General features: G+C 55.1%; 2 protein-coding genes across 3 annotated transcripts; both read left to right on the top strand.

The window, feature by feature from the left end:
• The first annotated feature begins 3,589 nt into the window (after positions 1 to 3,589).
• On the top strand, positions 3,590 to 11,604 carry usp6nl (USP6 N-terminal like). Its single transcript, XM_052055057.1, has 15 exons — positions 3,590 to 3,760; positions 5,171 to 5,263; positions 6,181 to 6,254; positions 6,423 to 6,502; positions 6,579 to 6,618; positions 6,691 to 6,771; positions 6,838 to 6,945; positions 7,038 to 7,147; positions 7,233 to 7,281; positions 7,338 to 7,458; positions 7,518 to 7,612; positions 7,692 to 7,757; positions 7,841 to 7,940; positions 8,014 to 8,166; positions 9,307 to 11,604. The coding sequence occupies exons 2-15, from the start codon at positions 5,260 to 5,262 to the stop codon at positions 10,590 to 10,592; spliced, it is 2,367 nt and encodes a 788-aa protein (XP_051911017.1). The 5' UTR covers positions 3,590 to 3,760; positions 5,171 to 5,259; the 3' UTR covers positions 10,593 to 11,604.
• A 226-nt stretch (positions 11,605 to 11,830) lies between these two features.
• cand1 (cullin-associated and neddylation-dissociated 1) lies at positions 11,831 to 20,585 on the top strand. 2 transcript variants are annotated; one of them, XM_052055040.1, is made up of 26 exons: positions 11,831 to 12,184; positions 12,857 to 12,932; positions 13,020 to 13,087; positions 13,441 to 13,595; positions 13,681 to 13,804; positions 13,923 to 14,010; positions 14,083 to 14,251; positions 14,330 to 14,435; positions 14,749 to 14,894; positions 15,029 to 15,180; positions 15,262 to 15,402; positions 15,514 to 15,655; positions 15,724 to 15,932; positions 16,012 to 16,180; positions 16,251 to 16,340; positions 16,478 to 16,631; positions 16,807 to 17,044; positions 17,229 to 17,417; positions 17,498 to 17,641; positions 17,764 to 17,905; positions 17,962 to 18,138; positions 18,215 to 18,310; positions 18,379 to 18,548; positions 18,655 to 18,819; positions 18,897 to 19,004; positions 19,389 to 20,585. In XM_052055040.1, exons 1-26 carry the CDS (start codon positions 12,117 to 12,119, stop codon positions 19,611 to 19,613), a joined length of 3,711 nt encoding a protein of 1,236 aa, XP_051911000.1. In that variant the 5' UTR covers positions 11,831 to 12,116; the 3' UTR covers positions 19,614 to 20,585. The 2 variants fall into 2 exon arrangements, with proteins under 2 accessions (XP_051911000.1, XP_051911001.1); XM_052055041.1 differs by having other exon boundaries at positions 17,764 to 17,899.
• The last annotated feature ends 28 nt before the right edge of the window (positions 20,586 to 20,613 follow it).

The raw sequence follows: 20,613 nt of genomic DNA on the forward strand, positions 1-20,613 counted from the left end.
CAATGGGAGGGGTGGGGGGGGGGGGGGGGTGAATGCTACCTACTTGTGTCACCTTTTGCTCAACTGATTCCCAGACAGACAATCCGTGGTTTCAATGCACATGATGAGATGACCTATATTTTCTACTCTTTCAATGTATGGAGGTACAACCCAAAAAAAGACACGAGTCAAACAAACGTCGGTGCTTCTCGTGAGTTTTAGTCCATCATCGCAAGTCCAAGACACTTTTAATTGTGTCATGTTTCTTTTTTTCTTATTTTGGGCTTTTTTTTTTTTAATTTAAGAGAAGACTTAAAAAAAAAAAACAACAACAACAATTTACTTGAACAAAGGCCGGAGCCTTTCCTAGCAATGTGCTGCGGTTTGTTTTTTCCCTTGCTTATCTTGTTGTCGTTTAATTAGCTCTATAAAAATGAGTCAAATCTATATCGATGGAAATGAATCTATAAATCTATATCTTTAATGTCACCTTGTGGAGCATCAATGTCATGATTTGATTTGTCTTCGTGATGGCAACCAAATATTTAGATGTGTGTGTGTTTTTGTCTTATAACCGAGATTTAAAAAAAACAAACAACAACAAAAAAAACGAAAAGTGAGTTTAGTTTCAAATTGGGAAGACGCGACTTCCTGCCTAGCGCGTGTGCGTGCGTGCGTCCGTCGACGTCGTCGTCGTCGTCGTCTTCTTCTTCTTCTCTTTGTGACACGATGATGATTTGCTACCATACGTATTTTCTTCTCAGTGTTCTTCTCATATTTAAGAGGTTTTCGCTTTCAAAAGAAAAAACACAAAAGAGTTTGTTCACTTGTGGTCTTGTTGCCTGAGAAAAATGTCCTGTTTGCTTTTTATTTGGATTTTTGTTCTCTTTGTAAAAATGTACAAAAAAAAGTGCCCATGTGTCATAAATATATATATCGATCTATCTATAAATCTATATAAATATAAATCTCTATATATCTCTGGACATGTGCACACGCGCGCACGCTCTTGTGCAAGACCTCACTTTGTTGTTGTTGTTGTTATTATTATTGTTCTACTTCTTCTGGTTGTGTTGTGTGGGAGAGCCCCCGAGTGCGAACGCTTCCACGGGAACCACGCACACATCCGGGCACGCGCACACTTTGCGAACGCGCTCCTTAGCAAGCCTTAGCGGACACGCGTCTGTGTCTGTACACGGAGGCGCGAGCGCTTGCTAGCATGCACGAGCATACTGACGCGCGCGCGCACGTTAGCTTCGCCTCGGACACTCGTTGAGCACAAAATCTCCCTCCGCGCTCGCCTACTCCCCCCCCCTTTCCTCCATCCAAGGCATGCTTCTTTTGTACACGACAAGCTCGCTCACCACTGGCCTTAAGCAGGGGGGATCGCGTGCCTCGTCGCTTTTTGTCCCAACAGCAACAAGAACAGAAAAACAAAACGCCTTTTAAATGCAACCGGGAAAAAAAAAAGATGCGACGTTTTTTGGTCCAAGCGGTACATCGGACTCGACGGTTGACAGCTCTTCCAAAGCTGTTTTTTTTTCTTCTTCTTTTTAACGGAATCAGATGGCAAGACACGTTTTGATTGGTGTTTCTCAAACTTTTTTCACGGCGCCCCACCAAAGTAATCAACTGCGACATTCAAACTCGAATGCATATAGTGAGTACACACACACACACTATTATCTATCTATCTATTGAAAGATAGATATTTGTGTGTGTGTTTTTTTTAAAAAAGGTTTTGCTTTAACTGTCCACGGTCGAGAGTGATGCGCAAAAGGGTTCCTCAGAGTTTGTTTGGGACAGCAGGCGTGTGATTGGCTGACAAACGGGAAGTAAAAGGAGGCGCGTTCACTTGACAAGCACAAGCGTGGTTCCTCTCTGGTTTGTTTTGGTTTGTTTTTCAAGAGGTTGTTGTTGTTCGCGTTTTGTTTCACTTCGCCTCGGGGGCTCTCGTGCCGATTGTAACTTTGGATCTTGTCACTTCTCTGTCAGCTTTCCTGAATTAATCACATGGTTAACTAAGTGCTATTTATGGAAACAAAATGGGGAGAGAAGAAAAATCCCCAGCTTGTGGTTTCTTTGCATTTTGACTCGTCGAGTGTTTTGAAGCATCTAGAAAATGTCTGTGTGTGTGTTTTTTGCCAAATGATGCTTGTTCTTGTTCTATTTTTAGTTGTTCTCTTAAAAACTATCAAGAGTAAAAAAAAAAATTTGTAAGTGGTTTTCTTGGTTGTGTTTTTGTGGAGCGAAGCCAAAGTTGGCGTGATTTTGTGAGTTTGTTTGCCACCGCCGAGAGGGAACAACAACAACAACACCATGCCGCTGCGGGCTTTCCCATTTCTACAATCGATTGTACTTATGCATCATTTTGTACCAGTGCCACTACTTTTATACTGGACATTCAAGGAAACGGAGAAACGGAGGGGAACAAAAACCAAACCATCCCGCAAACAAAGCGCTGTCTGTGCGGCACGATGCCGTCAAAGTTAGACTTTTCTTTGCCACCGTTTATTTTCCTTTCTCTCCTCTGGGAGGGTTGCGACCTTTTTTCCCGGTGTGGTCACCGAAAGGGTCGTCGGATGGCTCCCCCAACTATTTAGTGCCCTCCAGTAGCTTGTTCTTGTGCGCATTCGTTTTGGGGAAGAACACGAGTACGAGTAGTTGTCGGGTTTGCTTTTTCGCTCTTTGGATTTCTGCCGTTTTTCTCTGTGTGAGCAAAAAAAAAAGTGTCAGCGTTTTTGTTTTGTTCTTTGTTTGGTCAACGTTTGTTCCGGTGTATTGCCTTTTTTTTTTTGCTTCCGTCTCCTATATTAAAACCATGTTTTCCTACCACTGGTCCGGCCTTGCTCTTTTCCGCGCACGGCCGCCGGCGAGCTCCGCGTGGGCTTGTCTTCTTGCCTTGGTCTTCACAGGATCTCACACTTGGCAGCCAATTTTTATTTTTCGCAAAGCAGATCAATGGAAGACATGAAAGCGTCGTCAGAGTCATGCCGGATGACGAAAAGGTAGAAATCCAGGTCACCGTCCAGAAAGATCAAAAGAAAACGGATGGACAGGAAGGTGTCAAGTGAAGATTTGCTCACAGAAAAAGGCACAAGTTAAATCGTCAGGTGAGTTTTTTTTTCATTCTTGACAGTACATTTCTAAATGCAAAAAAAACTTGTTTTGATTTAACGGTGCTTTTCTGCTCTCTTGTGGCCACTTGGGGTACTTCGCTGCAAATCCCAAAGAAGAATTGCAGCATTTATTCGGCATTCTTTGAAAGTCCATCCATCCATTTTTCCACCCGCTTTATCCTCACAGGGGGGTGGGGGGTCCGTGAGGAGGGAGCCCAGTGTTTTATTAGTAACGTTGTTCCTCTAATAGTGTCACTTTTTGACCGACAAGTGCAAAATTAAACTTCAGTAAACAATTGTGATGCACGAGTGACATTGCGAATGTTGGTGTTCTAAATGAGTTAAACTCGGTTGCTGTTTTGTCATGTTTTTGGTTGATTGGTTGTTTTTCGGTGATAAATTATAGTTTTGAAAAGTGGGAATATTTTGGGGTGGGCTACAGTGGTGGCAAAAAAAAGGGCAGGGGGACTGACGTTGTCGTCCACTTGTACTGATGCATTCAAGTGAGCCCGGAAGTGGCTCGCGGAGGGGTCGCGCGGGCGGCGCATCGCTACCTGGCTGCCTGACGTCCACCTCCGCGGCACTTTGGGAAGTGGCCCAGACTTCCTGGTACACATGGCCGGCCAGGGAAGGACCCGTGCCGGAGTCGAGTTGAACGCAAGGTGAGGCTCGGTGGTGGTCGACTGAGTAAAGGTGGGAGGGGGGCATCTGTCAGGGAGGAGGGGTTAAGGGGACACGCCATCGGCACCGCGGGCTGAATCGACTCACGGCGCTCCGTTCGAGCTTGGTCAAGTGGCAGTCCATTCAAAACATGGCTTTATTGGACTCTGTGGAGAGTCTTATTTTATTCTGCGGCTTTATTTCCACTATTCCAAAGAGCTCGATGTCAGTTTTGTCATTGTAAACTTGGTGTTTGTTTGTATTCACCGAGGCCTACCTAGCAAACGCACAAGTGTGGAGCTAGCCGATTAGCCCGAGTCGTCTTCCGATGTCTTCCTTCAAAATAATGTTCGTGTACAAATGTCATGATTGAAAAGCGTGTCGTGAGTGTAGGGAACTTCTCGAGCTGTGCTTAGCAGAGAGCCAAGTCATTGTAATGAATCGTGTGGATGAAAAACTCGTCCTAAGACGGCTAAGAAGTGTACTTCGAAATGTAAACCAGTGCAGTTCTGCTTTAGATTGGTCGACAACTTCCGCCAACGCCGCCCGTTCGTGCCTTCTCACTGGCTGTCTCGTGAGTCCCGAGCTTGCCGATTGGCCGAGACGAGCCGTCGATCAACGTGACGCGCGCGGGGTGCTCGCACACAGATGCGATGTTGGTGTCAACATAATCCAACGCTTTCCTTATTTTACGCACTTAATAAACAACGAAAAAAAATCCGAATTGACGAAAGGCGAACACGCTTCGGCGATCGATAGTGCTCGTGTTTTTTGACAATGCTTGGTCTTTGTGGGGAAGAAAGACGGTGTTGCTGTTGTGACGGACGAGAGTCAAGTTCGTGGACGAAGCTCAGGTGAAGCAATACATTTTCACAATAAGATTTCATTTCTTCTCAACAAACACGATTCTCATTCCTGTGAGGAAATGTGACATGATTGCTGACTCTGCCCTCCTGATAACTGTGACAGGAAGTGATATCACTTTGCTTGAGAGTGGTGCGTCTTTCCATCGCTGCCGTCCTCCTCCAGGGTAATGCGGCTTAGCTGCAGTTGGAGGCTTTGCGCTTAGAAATGGACTTTTATGTGTGTCAAAGTGTGACCCGGTAAACCAATACAAGACGGGGAAAACGTTATCCGGCCAGCATGCCCTGGTTGTCGTGGGCTCTGCGCCCGCCTTCCCGGTGTGTGATGCCAGCAGCAGGATGCGTCTTTAAATGACCGACCCTGTATGCGACGTCTCCACCAATTTTTAAAAGATTTTTAAAAGATGTTGAGTTTGCAGGCGCTTTCTTCCTGCCGACGGCGTTTGCTACCACGCGTCACGTGACGTTTGCTTTCTGATGGAGCAGGCCGCCGGCTTCGGCAAGTCCAAATGCGCTGGCGTCTCCAAGTCATTTTCTTTGCGTGTGCAGGTCATGAGCGCCTCGAGGAAGGAGAAAGTGGAGAACGAGCGCACCCGTCCGGAGATCGGCCCGGCGCGCCCCACCCCCGCGCTCCTATCATGAGTGAGTTGAAGTCTTCAATTTGGGAGTTTTTTTCCCGATGATTCTTAAAATGGAGTTAAACGGGCGTATTCAAAGGTCATCCCGTCGGGGCTGTTTGGATGACATGTCATGACGGTTTTCTGTCTCGTCTTGATGAAAGACGTGCGTGTACGTGTTGTCGGAGCGAGGATGCGGGCGGAGGTTCAAGACGGGAAGGAAGCTTCGCTGGATTGTGATTACATCTGGAGGCAAACGGGGCAGCGAGAGGAAATGAAGCCTGGGGGCACGAGCGCTTTAATGAGTGCTCGTGCCCACCTCCCGCCCCCAAATTTAGCGTGGAAACGAAAATCCCCCAGAATGCTCCCAAGACAAAATGCCCGTCACTCCAATGCATTGAGTCTCGTTATCCTTCAGCGGGCTTTTTCGACGGCGTGTGGCATTTTTCACGTCGGGGCGAGGAGACACTGAACTGCGCTCTTTGTGCAAGGCCCTCGTCCGCGGCGGCGCTCGGCCGTCCAACAGAGCCGGCCTTGTGCGCTCCTTCAGTCCTCGTCGTTGTTTGGCTGGGGGAATGTCGCGAGTGGGCATAAGGGCGCGCGCAACGCGTGCGAGCGCTTGTGGACTGAGATTTCTGCAAGCGTTTTTTTTTCTTTCTCCTTTTTGTTTTGATGACATCAGGACTGTCGTGTCCAAAAAGGTCAGTTGGAATTCCTTTGGTGGTGGTCGCTATGGAACCGTGACCGTGTTTGCCAAGTTGTTTTTGTGGTTTAGCTCACCCAAAAAACGACTTTGCCATTTTAATAAACACACACACACACACTATTTGCTGCGGTTCCACTTTTACCTGAGAAACTTCCAAGCAGTGGAACATTTTCAAGATGTTTTTGTTTGTCGTTTTTGTCTTCATTCTCCCTTCTATCATGTCGTGTGCGTCTCAGCGACCGACGGCGATCAGGATGCCGCCGTGAAACTGGAGCAGGAACGGGCCGCCATTGTGGCCAAATACGCAAAGGTCGGCATGCTCTCTTCTGCACATTTCACACGCGCGCGTTCTCCGGGCCGTTGACGTCTCCGTCGAGGACGCGGCTATCCGTCAAGATGCTTTTGGGGCTGCAATAGTTGTGCCGGTGGTTCCCGATCGAGTTGCCGCCGTGAAAACGTCTCGTTGTCGTCGTCGCAGGGCAAAGAGGCCACCGTGGAGCCCTGGGAGGACGTCGACTTCAACCTGTACAAGGTCACCGACCGCTTTGGCTTTGTGCAGTAAGGACGCACGCACACACGTAGAAGGGGGGGGGGTGCAAATGGCTAAAGGCCTTCCCTCTTTGTTGTTTTGAAGCGAGAAGGAGCTCCCGTCCTACGACGCGGCGGAGGAAAAGGTGCTCGGTCTGGCCCGATTCCCGGCCGCCGTCGCGGATCGCGAATAACCCCTTTTTGATTGGCCCGCGCAGCACAAGCAAACGGAGGGGCGGAGGACACCCAAGTGGCTGAAGATGCTGAAGAGTTGGGACAAGTACAAGAACAGCGAAAAGGTGATTTGTCGACGCTCGCGCGAGGGCCCCTCCCAACGTCCCACGTGGATTTGTGGTCCCGCCCAGCTGGCGCGGAGGGTCTACAAGGGAATCCCGCTGCAGCTGCGGGGCCAGGTCTGGTCGCTGCTGCTGGACGTCCCCCAACTCAAGGAGGAGAAGAAGGACTTCTACGAGGTGGGAAGCGCGGCGCTGGCGGCCTCGGTCGTTGCCGCGCCAGCGCACTGACCTCGGCGCTGACCTTGGCGCCGTCTGTGGGCGCTCCGCAGAAGCTGAAGGCCACAGCCGAGGGCTCGTCTCCGGACGTGCGCCAAATCGACCTGGATGTCAACCGCACCTACAGGGATCACATCATGTTCATGCATCGCTACGACGTCAAGTGGGTCCCCGGCGCCTCGGCTCCGCCCCATCTGGGCTCCGCCCCGTCTGGGCTCTCAGCCTTTTGTTTTGCCGTTCCTCTGCAGGCAGCAGGCCCTGTTCCACGTGCTGACGGCCTACTCGGTGTACAACAAGGTGAGCCCCCGCGCCGAGACGTCCGCAGGCAGAGCGGCAGCTTTGTGTCTTTGCAGGAGGTGGGCTACTGCCAGGGCATGAGTCAGATCACGGCGCTGCTGCTCATCTACATGAACGAAGAAGACGCCTTCTGGGCGCTGGTCAGGCTGCTGTCAGGACGCAAGCACGCCATGCACGGTGGGGAGCCGCCGACGGCCGCCCGGCCCTCGGCGCGTTCTGACGCCGGTCCCTTTTAGGCTTTTTCGTCCCCGGCTTCCCCAAGCTGATGCGCTTCCAGGAGCACCACGACCGCATCCTGAAGAAGATGATGCCCAAGCTCAAGCGTCACCTGGTGAGGAAAAAGTCACCCCCTTTGAACTTTGGCGGCGCGGTTGCGAGCGCCCAAATTGACCGCCGAGCGCCTCCCGCAGGACGGCCAGGAGGTCCTCGCCAGCCTGTACACCATGAAGTGGTTCTTCCAGTGCTTCCTGGACAGAGTGAGCGCTCGGCAAAAGGCGCGGGCCGCCTCGGGAAGCGACAAGCCGCCGTCAAGAGCCGCCCTTTTCTTTTGTCCCCCCAGACCCCCTTCACTCTCACTCTCAGGATCTGGGACATCTACATCCTGGAGGGCGAGAGGACTCTTCCCGCCATGTCCTACACCGTCCTCAAACTGCACAAGAGTGAGTCCGCCGAGAGAGAGAACGGCGCGCCTCCTTTGGCCAGCGCATGTAAGCTGGGCTGCCTTGTCCCCAGAGCACCTGCTGACGTTGACCATGGAGGAGCTGGTGGACTTCCTGCAGGTGACCTTGTCCAAAAATTTCTTTTTCCACGACGACTTTGTGGTGGAGCAGCTGCAAGTCTCCATGGCGGAGCTCCGAAGGGCCAAGTTGGAGCTGCCCGCGCCAGGTACTGCTTTTCAACTCGCAGTCGGACCACGTTTGACGTTTCCACGCGCTTGTTGAAGTGTTGCCCGGCGCCCGCTGTCGAGGAACGGGAGACATGGAGAAAATGAAAAGGGGTCTCGCTCGTTCCGAGTTGCTTATTTGTCACTCCCGGTTGACGTTCCCTCTCATTTCAGCCCGCCGAGGTTTGCAGGCTCGCCGAAATTAGAAAGGATGGCAACTCGCCGACCGAGTGCGGGGCTTCGCCGTGGCGCTTGTTGTTTGTCTTCTGCTTAACCTTCCTCTCTCCTTGCTCTTCTTCTCAACAAACCGTAGTCAAGCACTACAAAAAGGTGGCGATGAGCGGGTGCCGCATTCGCTCCTGCGACACCAACCGGTGGGATTTCCTGACTGCTCCCCCCCCCCCCCCCCCCCTCTCTCTTCCCATGTCCATCCGTCTGGCAGTGCGTCCGTCTTGTGTGTGGTTTGTCTGTCCGGCGCGAGATGCCTTGCTTTTTTGTGGAGCCCCTTCATTGGCTGGCACTGCTTCCTTCTTGTCGCCGTCATTGTTGAAATAATGCACCCCCCGCCCAAAAAATAATACAAATAATCTTGCGCTCGATGGCAATGAAGAAAGAAAAATCGTGGTAGTCACCCAGGCACCATGTTCTCCTGCCAGTTAAGAATCACCATCTTGGAGCCCCTCCCCCCCCCCCCCCCCCCCCGAGAATTTTGAGAAATTCAGCTGAACCTTGAACCATGAAACATGCTCGACCCGTCAATCCTGGGTAGACTCAAGAGGCCATGCCCAAAAGGACACAGGAAGTCGGCCATTTGGGCTGGTTTCCGAGGATCATCGCCCCCTAGAGGAGGTGTTGAAAATTGCCTTCTCGAAGGCGAGTTTGCCCAAGCAACGTGAACGTGCGCTTGTGTTGAGCGACCGCCGCCCCGTCGGCAGACTCCGGGGGGTCCCGTTTGGTCTCCCAAAGTGTCTTTCAGTTTTGTGTCACTGAACGTTAACCGTCCTTCTTCGCCAGTGGACTTGCATGACTCCATGTCCCCCGTTGTGTTGTGACTCTGCGCCGCCTCCTCCACCAACGACTTTGCCTTCCGCCGGATTCCCCCTGTGACTTTTCATTCGGTTGCTGTGTTTGTGCTCTCGCAGGTCGAGATGATGAGTTCCCCAAGAAGCCTCTCGGGCAGCTTCCCGAGATGGAAGTGAACCACGTGGCCAACGGCCAGAGCCACGCCGAGCCGGCCGAGCCCCCGGAGCCACCCGCTCCGGTGCCGAGTCGCTTCCGCCGGGACTCGCCGGACAAGTCGGTACGCCGGCGTAAGGCCGCCGACGCCGGGGACGGTCACCTCAAGGTGGCCTCCAACGGGCTGCGCTTGCCAGAACGGGGGGCCGCCACGCCCACTCCCGGGCCGCAGAGAGACGGCGTCGCCAACCGCAACCACGACCCCAACGTCGGTCCTCGTTGGTTCAAACCCTCCGAGACCAAGCTGGAAGCGGCCAAAGCCATGGCGGCCCGAGAGAACCGGCAGAAGCGGGCAGCGGCGGTGCCGCCGCCGTCTCCCGCCCCTACCCCAGCCCACGACGGCCAGGATGACGACCGGCGGGCCGAGCGCGGTTCCAACGCCTCCCAGTACGACAATGTACCGGGACCGCTGGAGCCGGAGTTTGAGATCCTGGAGCTGGAGAGACCCCCGACCAGGATGCGAACTCCTCAGAATGAGACGCCCTCGTACGACGTGGCGGCCAGAGTCGCCGGGTACGGCGGGAATGTGCTTCCGGCGCCGTCTGAATCCAGGATGCCCTCGCACCCTCCTGCGCCGTCGTTTGCCCACCATCAGCCAGCGGGAGTCCACACCCGCTTCCCCATAAATCAAAACCACTACCAGGCCCCCACTCAGGTCCCCTTATTCCACCCAGGGTTGAGACACTACAACGCGGCCGCCAGGGATCAAACCTATGCCACGACCAGGCGACCGGCCGGCACCATCTCCCCGGAGCGGGCCCTCATGGACTACGTGGCGACCCGCCGCAGGGAGCCGCCGCCCGACCGCCGCAGTCCTAGACCGCCACCCTTGCAGCTGGGGAGCCCCGCCGCCCCCATCTACCTGCAAAAGCTCACCTCCGCCGCTCACGTCCACGGCGCTTTGGACTACAGATTCGAGGGGCGCGCCGAGTACCCCCCGGAAGGGCGGATCCCCGGGTCCCGGTGGGGCCCAGAGGAACCGCCCCCGCCGCAGTCCCCAGGCGGGATGCCTCGCTCGCCCAGCTTCCAGAGAGCCCAGATGTCTCCCGTGGACACGTTTGAGTTCCCGGAGGATGAAGGCGGCGGGACGCGGCGGGGGTTCATGCCCCAACAGCTCCCCCGCCTGTTCGGAGGGAAGTACTACAGGCACGCGCAGGAGGCCTTCGCCATGCAGGAGTCCATGCTGCTCTGACCGCAGGGAAGGCTGCTCGAGCGCCCGCGCTCGCGTACCGCTTGGCTCTTTGTGCACTTCAGTGCACTGGCAGGACGGCCATTTCCTTCTCGCCGTGTTTTTTCCACTACTGACTTGGGCATGAATGCTCAGGCCGCTTCCCATGCCGGAGGCAAATCAGAGACGCGCCAGCCTCTTACCAATTTACTTTCCGCTAATTTAAAACTTACAAAGAAAGGCTGAAGATTGAATTTTATTTTGGAGTGCCAGTCTTAACAAGAGGCACGTTTGTGTGTGTGCGCGTGTGTGTTGAGGGAGCGAGATGGCTATATCTTTTTAAAGTTGCATATGCGTTTGTCAATATTCTTACAGATGAAAAGTGAGCCTCCATCTTTATTTTTTTGTTACTAGTACAAATTGACACTGGAGCTCAGTTAACACCTACTAGGATTTACTTGCAAGCAAAGGAAGGAACTCAAGTTCGCCGCGACTCGCGAGAGGACATTTTCAAACACCTCCATTTTTTTTGTTTTTGATTACAACGCGTTGATCCCTGATGAACTGATGTGCAATTTTTTGGTTTGTTTTAATGCACTGTGACTACTGGACCGTGAGGCCGCCGTCTTTTTTGTTGTTGTTGGATACAAACACAAACTACATTTGTGAGGGCTAATATTCAGTTTTTGTGTCTGGTGGCATCGCTACATTTATAATGTAACTTAGATGCTGTTATTTTGTTTTGTTTTTTTAATATGTATAATTGACATTTGTTACTCATGTTTGTCTTTGAAGATGCTCTAATCTTGACTTGGACAAGTTGCAGTCAAAGTTTGTGTGAACTCGCGTTAAGGTATTTTCTCGACGCTGTCAAGTGGATTACTGTCTTGCGGAAAGACAAAATGCGACGGTGACGCATTTGAATGCTGCGTCTTGTTTCGGCTGTCTGACATTGCTCAAGTTTTCTTTGTCCGAAGACTAACTGCACACATGCATTTGAATATTTTTGCGGAATAAACAAAGTTGAAGTGGAAAATGAGACTGTTGCTTACATTTATTTGGGTGAATTGTTACTTGGCACATCCATTGATTTGGGATTCGGGACGTCTTTGGGTTTTTTTATTCAGACAAAGTTATAGAATTCGTTTTTTTTTCTCGTCAGTCAGGTCACAAACGGGAGCCTCGTCATCATCATTTATTATTTTCGAGGTCTGTCCAACAAGTGGGTGTGCGTGCACGTGTGTGGGAAGCCCAGCAGCATCCAGTCCCGCAAACCCCGCCCCTCTTCGGCGGAGAACGGGAGTTCGATTGACACATTCTAAACGCACCGATGCCCTCTCGTCCGCCTCCACCGTCGCTGTAGCGCAAACGAGAAAGAAAAGAAAGGACGACGAGAAGGAAAATACGAGAGCGGAGGCAACAGTAGCGACCGGAATCGGAGTTGGACAAAAAACAGAAACGAAGACAAAGGGGGACGGAACCGGAACAGACGCACACACTCATTGAAGAGCGAGCACTGCGCTAGCAGCCAGGCTAACGGCTAACAACATGGCGAGCGCCTCGTATCACATCTCCAACCTCCTGGAGAAAATGACCTCCAGCGACAAAGATTTCAGGTAAAATGGCCGTTCACTCGCCACCCTTTTCCGCATTGACTCAGGTGCGTGTGCTTTGAATCGGAGAGAGAGAAACGCCTCTTGTGTAGCAGGCCTTTGAGCGTGTTATGTTAGCACTTAGCATGCCACCTGTCTGATCGTGGTCAGGTCTCCCGCTCGCAAAGAACTTGCCCTCGAAAATGCCATTTGAAGAGCCCGCTGTCCCATTTTGGACTGTTTGGCGCGCGGAATGGCGCCACGGGGTCGTGACAATGCAACACTGACGCCAACGGCTACTAGCTCATTCACAACCGGGGCTAGTTAGCCGTTAGCTGCGGTACCCCTCACCCCCCCCCCCCCCACACACACACACACACAATACAACTTGTGTCATGCTAGCATGCTAACATAGCATCAGCTGCACTTGGCGAGCAGCCACGCGAATGCGTCACATAGGCAGCCTCAAAGCCGCGGGGACGCTATAGTTGACACCCGTCAATCATCCAGGATGTCAGAAAACGTGACCAACGAATTGGCAAACTTGAACGTTGCAATGCTAGCAACCGGCGAGTTAGCAGTGAGCCCTCTTCACCGGATGCACTGTTCCGGTGGGATCATTTGTGTTCGAATGTTGCCATGTGAGCTAGCGGGTACTTGGCACCGAGGTTTTGTATGGTTTGTTGCGGTGCACAGGTTCATGGCCACAAACGACCTGATGACAGAACTGCAGAAAGATTCCATCAAACTCGACGACGACAGCGAGAGGAAGGTGGGTTCACTCCAGCGCCATTTGACACGACTTTCGTTTCCATTGCGGTCGGGATAAGTCTTGTTGTGGTGGCGCTGTGATCGACAGGTGGTGAGGATGATTCTGAAGCTGCTCGAGGACAAGAACGGAGAAGTTCAGAACTTGGCCGTCAAATGGTAACGTTGAAGAGGAAATGACACGTTTGTTTTTTAATGTGTCCGCACGCTTGTGCTTTGACTCCTTTTGCACGTCTTAACTGATCGCAACCCATCTCAACTTCCAAACTTCAAACTCTGAGCTATTCTCACGGCAAACTTTGGAAAGCCGGGCTTGGATACTGCACAAGAGTCCTTTTTAAATGGCCGTTTCTTGAACAATTTAAAAGGAGCCCAAACTCTTGGGCACGTTTGGCTCAAATCGAGTGTTGGGTGGATTGCGCAAGATGAGCTCTTCTTCAGCGTTGACGTTTCTTTTCTTTGCGCGCTCACCTTGTCGTCGCTCTGGATAAATGTCGCGCGTTTGTCGGCAGCTTGGGCCCGCTGGTGAGCAAGGTGAAGGAGTACCAGGTGGAGACGATCGTGGACACGCTGTGCACCAACATGCTGTCCGACAAAGAGCAGCTGCGAGACATCTCCTCCATCGGCCTCAAGACGGTCATTGGCGAGCTGCCGCCCGCGTCCAGCGGTGAAACTGCCGTCGCCGCCGCCGCTGTCGTCATCATCGTCCTCATCGTGACATCGCGCCCGGCGCCCGTCCTCCCCCCTTGCAGGCTCGGCCCTGGCCGCCAGCGTGTGCAAGAAGATCACGGGTCGACTGACCAGCGCCATCGCCAAGCAGGAGGACGTGTCGGTGCAGCTGGAGGCGCTCGACATCATGGCCGACATGCTGTGCAGGTATGAGTGATGGCCTTTCATTTTTTGGCCCGGCGCCTTTTGAGGGCTTTGCTCGATTTCTCCCCATCCCAAAGAAAGAATTCAACTGGTGTTTGGAGATGAAATGAATGTGTTTCAGACAGGGGGGGCTGCTGGTCAACTTCCATCCCTCCATCCTCAGCTGCCTTCTGCCTCAACTCACCTCGCCCAGGCTGGCGGTCAGGAAGGTAAGGGAGCGTCTCGCCGTGCCGCGTCTCGCCACGTTGCGCCACGCTAACCCTGCCGCCCTCGCGCCCCAGCGTACAATCATGGCGCTGGGACACCTGGTCATGTCCTGCGGCAACCTGGTCTTCATCGACCTCATCGAGCACCTGCTGAGCGAGCTGGGGCGCAACGACAACATGTCCACCACCAGGACGTACATCCAGTGCACCGCCGCCATCAGCAGGCAGGCCGGACACCGCATCGGTCAGCCCGCGCACGCGCAGGAGGCGCGCCGTCTCGACGCCGCCCGGCGCTCACTCGCGCCTTTGTGCCCCCGCTCAGGAGAGTACCTGGAGAAGATCATCCCGCTGGTGGTCAAGTTCTGCAACGTGGATGACGACGAGCTGAGAGAGTACTGCATCCAGGCCTTTGAGTCCTTCGTCAGGAGGTCACGCACGCACTCGAGAGGAATCGCGACGGACGCAGCACATCGTAGTCACCGTGACCAACATGTTGAGCAGCGTTACCACGATACTGTTAAGGGGGGGGGGCATGTGAAAAAAAGTTTTGCTTTGCTTTCATTGACATTTTTCACTTGTATCGTTGGACAAATTCCTTCCGTTCGTGTGCGGATGTCCGATAAGAAAACGGGATGAATCGGCGGCGGGAACTTTTTGGGCGGCGTATCCGACTTCTATGAAGCCGTTGAAACGGCGCACTTTGGGATGCGCACATTGACGCCACCTTGCGGGCTTCCTCAGGTGTCCGAAAGAGGTGTACGCCCACGTGCCCACCGTCATCTCCATCTGCCTGCGCTACCTGACCTACGACCCCAACTACAACTTTGACGACGAAGACGAGGATGACAACGCCATGGACGCTGAGCAGAACGATGAAGACTACCAAGGTCACCCCCCCCCCCCCCCTCCCCTCCAACGACTTGAAACTATTGTAGTCATTCGTGGCAGGCGTTTTTTAAAATTCCTTCCGGGGCTGCTCGAGTGGCCTTTCTGACGACTTTTGAACTTTGGGGCTCGCCAGGCAGCGACGACGAGTATAGCGACGACGACGACATGAGCTGGAAGGTTCGGCGGGCGGCGGCCAAGTGCCTGGACGCCGTGGTGTCCACGCGGCACGAGATGCTGCCCGAGTTCTACCGCTCCGTGTCCCCCGCGCTGGTCTGCCGCTTCAAGGTGCGTTCTTGCCGCCGCCCGCTCATCTGGCGCCCACCCACGCTTGCGCCCTCCTGGCCTCCTGACCTCTCTGGCCTCTAGGAGCGAGAGGAGAACGTGAAGGCGGACGTGTTCCACGCCTACCTGTCGCTGCTCAAGCAAACGCGGCCCGCTCAGAGCTGGCTGGCCGACCCCGACGCCATGGAGCAGGGGGACACGCCGCTCACCATGCTGCAGAGTCAGGTGAGCGCAGGAGGAAGAGGCGGGGGGGCGCGCCGCGGCTACCCGAAGCCGCCGGTGGTGACAAACTGGCTGGGGTTTGACGGCGATGCGCCGCGTGCGTGCGCCCCTTAGGTAGCCATGATCGTGAAGGCTCTGCACAAGCAGCTGAAGGAGAAGAGCGTCAAGACGCGCCAGTGTTGCTTCAACATGCTGACGGAGCTGGTCAACGTGCTGCCGGGAGCGCTGACGCAGCACATCCCCGTGCTCGTACCAGGTAGCGCCGTTAGCGACCAGGGGGCCGTGGCGGTCACCTTTGACTTGGAGCGCCCGCCCGCTTTTCAGGGATCATCTTTTCCCTCAACGACAAGTCGAGCAGCTCCAACTTGAAGATTGACGCGCTGGCGTGCCTCCACGTGGTCATGGTCACGCATCCCGCCCAGGCCTTCCACACCCACGTCCCCGCCCTGGTGCCCCCCGTGGTGGCGTGCGTCGGGGACCCCTTCTACAAGATCACCTCGGAGGCTCTGCTGGTCACGCAGCAGCTCGTCAAGGTGAACGGCCGGCGCCGGCCAGCCTCGGCCCCCGACGGCCTTTCGGCGCCTCACCCGCTCCGCCGCTTGTGACCCGCAGGTCATCCGACCCCTGGACGGCCGATCGGAAGGCTCGGAAAGCTTTGACCCCTCGCCCTACATCAGCGACCTGTTCAGCTGTACCATAAGACGCCTCAAAGCCGCCGACATCGACCAGGAAGTGAAAGAGCGCGCCATTTCCTGCATGGGACAGATCATCTGCAACCTGGGTAGTGATGGCGAGCGGTTGTTTGCGCTTCGCTCGGCTTTTCTTACTCTTCCTTCCCCCCCCCCCCCCAGGTGACCACCTCCCCTCTGAACTGCCCGGAACGCTCTTGATCTTTTTGGAACGTCTGAAGAATGAGATCACACGCCTCACCACGGTTAAAGGTCAGCACCGCCAGGAACGCGCATGGGCCGTCGGGGGGGAAACTTTACTCAAATTGGATTGGGGGAGTTGCATTTTTGGGGGGGCAAAGTGGGAGGGGGAATCGGGATAAGCCCTTGTGTTTGTTTTGGAACCAAAGCTTTGACGCTGATCGCCGGCTCCCCGCTGAAAATCGACTTGCGGCCCGTCCTCCCCGACGCCATCCCCATCCTGGCCTCCTTCCTGCGCAAGAACCAGCGCGCGCTCAAGCTCTGCACGCTCGCCGCCCTCGACATCTTGCTCAGGAACTACAGGTACACGGCTGACGCTTTAATTTAAAATAATAAAAAAAAACTGAACAAAATAGGATGGGGTCACCGGCCCTGCCCGGGTCTCCGGGCCGGTCCCGGGAGCCGAGTCCCGCCCCGCCCGTCCGCAGTCTGGCGCGAGGCGCGCTAACCTTGTTGCCGCTGTCCCCGCGGCGCTCAGCTCGGCGGTAACGCCGGTGATGGTGGACGCCGTCCTGGCCGAGCTGCCGCCGCTGATCTCGGAGAGCGACATGCACGTGTCGCAGATGGCGCTGAGCTTCCTGTCCACGCTGGCCGTCACGCACCCGTCGCTGCTGGGCCAGCTGAGCGGCGGCGGCATCCTCACGCAGCTCATCGCGCTCGTCCGGTCGCCGCTGCTGCAGGGGGGCGCCCTGGCCGCCATGTTGGACTTCTACCAGGTGCGCTAGCAAGCGTTGGATGTACACGGCAGCTTGTTTTGGAAAAGGATTTCGATCAGGAAATGGTGACAGTTGAGCTGTCGTTAGAACCGTCTTGAAACCAATCCGTGTGAACGCTGACGCGGTCAAAGTAGTCCGAGCAGCTGGGAGGTTGACGCTTCCTTCCATCCTTGCGTGCGTTCAGGCGCTGGTGTCGACCGACACGGCGGGCCTGGGCTACATGGACCTGCTGCGGATGTTGACGGGTCCGGTTTACTCGCAGAGCGCGGCGCTGCCTCACAAGCAAGCCTACTGCTCCATCGCCAAGTGCGTGGCCGCGCTCACCCGGGCGTGTCCGGCCGAGGGGCCCGCCGTGGTGGGCCAGTTCATACAGGTCGGTAACGGCGCCTGCACGTGCGCCCGCGCCTCGGCACGGGCGCCGGCGCGGCTCACGCCTTCGCTCGCGGCCGCCAGGACGTGAAGAACAGCCGCTCCACGGACTCCATTCGGCTGCTGGCGCTGCTCTCCTTGGGCGAGGTCGGCCATCACGTGGACCTGAGCGGCCAACCGGAGCTCAAGACCGTCATCCTGGACGCCTTCTCGTCCTCCAGCGAGGAGGTGACGCCCGCGCCGTCGACGCTTCTCCAAACCAGCGCACCCGACGTATTTGCGCTCTGAGAAATGCCACGAGGCGCTCAACGTTTGAACCCCGCCTCCTTCTTTTTGCCGCTCGGTCTCAGGTGAAGTCGGCGGCCTCGTACGCGCTGGGCAGCATCGCGGTGGGGAACCTTCCGGAATATCTGCCCTTTGTCCTGCAGGAGATTTCCTCGTCCAAGCGGCAGTACTTGCTGCTGCACTCGCTCAAGGAGATCATCAGTGAGTGTGCTTTGGCGCGCCCGCGTTTGTTTGCGTATGAACGGCCCCGCCCGCGCCTTCAGGTTCGGCGTCGGTGTCCGGCTTGAAGCCGTACGTGGAGTCGGTGTGGACGCTGCTGCTCAAGCACTGCGAGTGTCAGGAGGAAGGAACCCGCAACGTGGTGGCCGAGTGCTTGGGGAAACTCACGCTCATCAACCCCGAAACGCTGCTGCCGCGTCTCAAAGGATACCTGCTCTCAGGTGAGGGGGCGTCCCGGCCGGACCGCGCTCTCGCGCCGCCTTTGGCCGCGGCTGAATTTCGCGCCGGCGCCCGCAGGCTCGTCGTACGCCCGGAGCTCGGTGGTGACGGCCGTCAAGTTCACCATCTCGGACCAGCCGCAGCCCATCGACCCGCTGCTGAAGAACTGCATAGGTACGTCGACGCGCCGGCGCCAGCGGCACCGCCGCCGCCGCTCGTGACGGCGCGCGTGCGTGTGCCAGGTGACTTCCTGAAGACGCTGGAGGACCCCGACCTGAACGTGCGGCGCGTGGCCTTGGTGACCTTCAACTCGGCGGCGCACAACAAACCCAGCCTGATCCGGGAGCTGCTGGACTCGGTCCTGCCGCAGCTTTACAACGAGACCAAAGTGCGCAAGGAGCTCATTCGGGAGGTGAGCGACACCGGCCATCTGCTGCTTTAGCCGTCCCGTGCTATCGTGCCGCTTTTCTTCCTTTGCGCTTTAAATGTACCTTGCGTGCGTCTCAAACGGCGCGCAGGTGGAGATGGGCCCCTTCAAACACACGGTGGACGACGGGCTGGACCTGCGCAAGGCGGCCTTCGAGTGCATGTACACGCTGCTGGACAGCTGCCTGGACCGCATCGACATCTTCACCTTCCTCAACCACGTGGAGGACGGCCTCAAGGACCACTACGACATCAAGGTGGCTGGCGCCCTGCGGCCGTCCGTCGCCCGCGGGCTGGCCCGCCTGACGCGCTCTCCCGTCTGTCGCCCTCGCAGATGCTGACCTTCCTCATGCTGGCCCGCCTGTCCTCGCTCTGTCCCAGTGCCGTCCTACAGCGCTTGGACCGACTGGTCGAGCCTCTCAGGGCCACCTGCACCACCAAGGTGACACTCCACACACACACAGGCGCAGACGGCGATCCCTCGCTTCAAGACGTTGTGTTTTGGGGCTTGGCCTCTCTCAAAAGGAAATGCCGATGAACGTTCATGACCGCATGAGGTTTTATCATTTAAGATCTAAGCAAATACGTGCACTGCTGTCGTCTTTGTCTCCGGTCTGTAAAGTATCGTCACTCTTGACATATTTTAAACATGCTGGTCCCCACATACACTGACAGAAAAATTCCCAGCAAAGCCTCCTCCGTCCCTGTTAACCACCATAAGTGAAGGGATCACTGGACACGTTGCAATAAGGCAAGGTATCTGCAGAAGAGGTCAAAGTTGACTCTGGCATCCGTGTCCACCCAAATGTGTGTGCGCGTGCTTCAGGTGAAGGCCAACTCGGTGAAGCAGGAGTTTGAGAAGCAGGACGAGCTGAAGCGTTCAGCAATGCGAGCGGTCGTGGCGCTGCTGACCATCCCCGAGGCCGAGAAGTCGCCGCTCATGTCCGAGTTCCAGTCGCAGATCTCGTCCAATCAGGAGTTGGCGGCCATCTTCGACTCCATCCAGCGGGATTCCGGCTCGGCCAACATGGAGTCCATGGACACCAGCTAGGCCGGCCTGCGCACGCACGGACGGACGCACGATGCGACGTGGCACCCTGCTGCTGGAGCAACAACCCCGCGGCATGTTCCTATGACACTCGCACACGCACACACACACACACATAGTGACACACCCTCCTAGCGATTGGTCATTCCCATGATGCATTGCACTGAAAAGTCATGCAAACAGACAAAATTTGGCTTTGCCCCCTCCCCCACCCCCCCCAAACCCCCTCTTTTCTTTTTTGCCAAGCGGAGCGCGGGTATCGACCTGATTGACCGCCATTGTGTTATAAAGTGGGCAAGTGGCACTTCCTGCCTGAGGCCTGCTGAGCTGTGGGAGTTTGCTCGCTTTGTGTTTTCTTTTTTTGTTTTCTTTTTCCTTCTGGGACGGTGGTGGCGGACAGTTGGGTGCCACTGAAGCAGGTTGTTGCCCGTTACGGACCAATCGGCTTCTCCCGTTCACACACAAACTTGCCCTCGACGCCAACTCCTGAAGAAGGAAATGTTGGAGCGTGTTTGCAGACCCCATGGGATGCTTGTGGGCCCCACGGTAACATTTGCTGCTGGGTCTATCTGGTGAGAACTGGTCTGCTTTTGCTTATCGCCCCAAAGTATGAAGGAAAAGAAAGGTCCGTTTCTGCCCGCCTTCATACTCGCGCACACATGTCATATTTTTACATAAATAATCAGCATTATGGGCTGCATGCTGAACCAGTGTTTAGCGCGTCTCCCTCACAGTTGTGAGGATCTTGGTTTGAATCCCAGCTTGGGTGCGCGCGTGTGAGTTTTCCTGTTCCCACTCCCGCGTTCCATAAACATTCACGGGTGATGCGGGATCCACGAGTGCCGGGATTCGAACAGAGAACCTCACTTCAATCACGACGCTGCCCATTTATGAAACATTTCAAAGCTGAAGAGCTGCGGGAAGATCAAAGTTGATTTTTGGCACACAAGAAAATAAATAAAAGCATAAGTTACATTTTGTTTTGTTTCCACTTTTTGGTTAG

This window comes from Hippocampus zosterae, chromosome 21 (genome assembly GCF_025434085.1).
Source record: "Hippocampus zosterae strain Florida chromosome 21, ASM2543408v3, whole genome shotgun sequence".
Taxonomy (NCBI): Eukaryota; Metazoa; Chordata; class Actinopteri; order Syngnathiformes; family Syngnathidae; genus Hippocampus; species Hippocampus zosterae.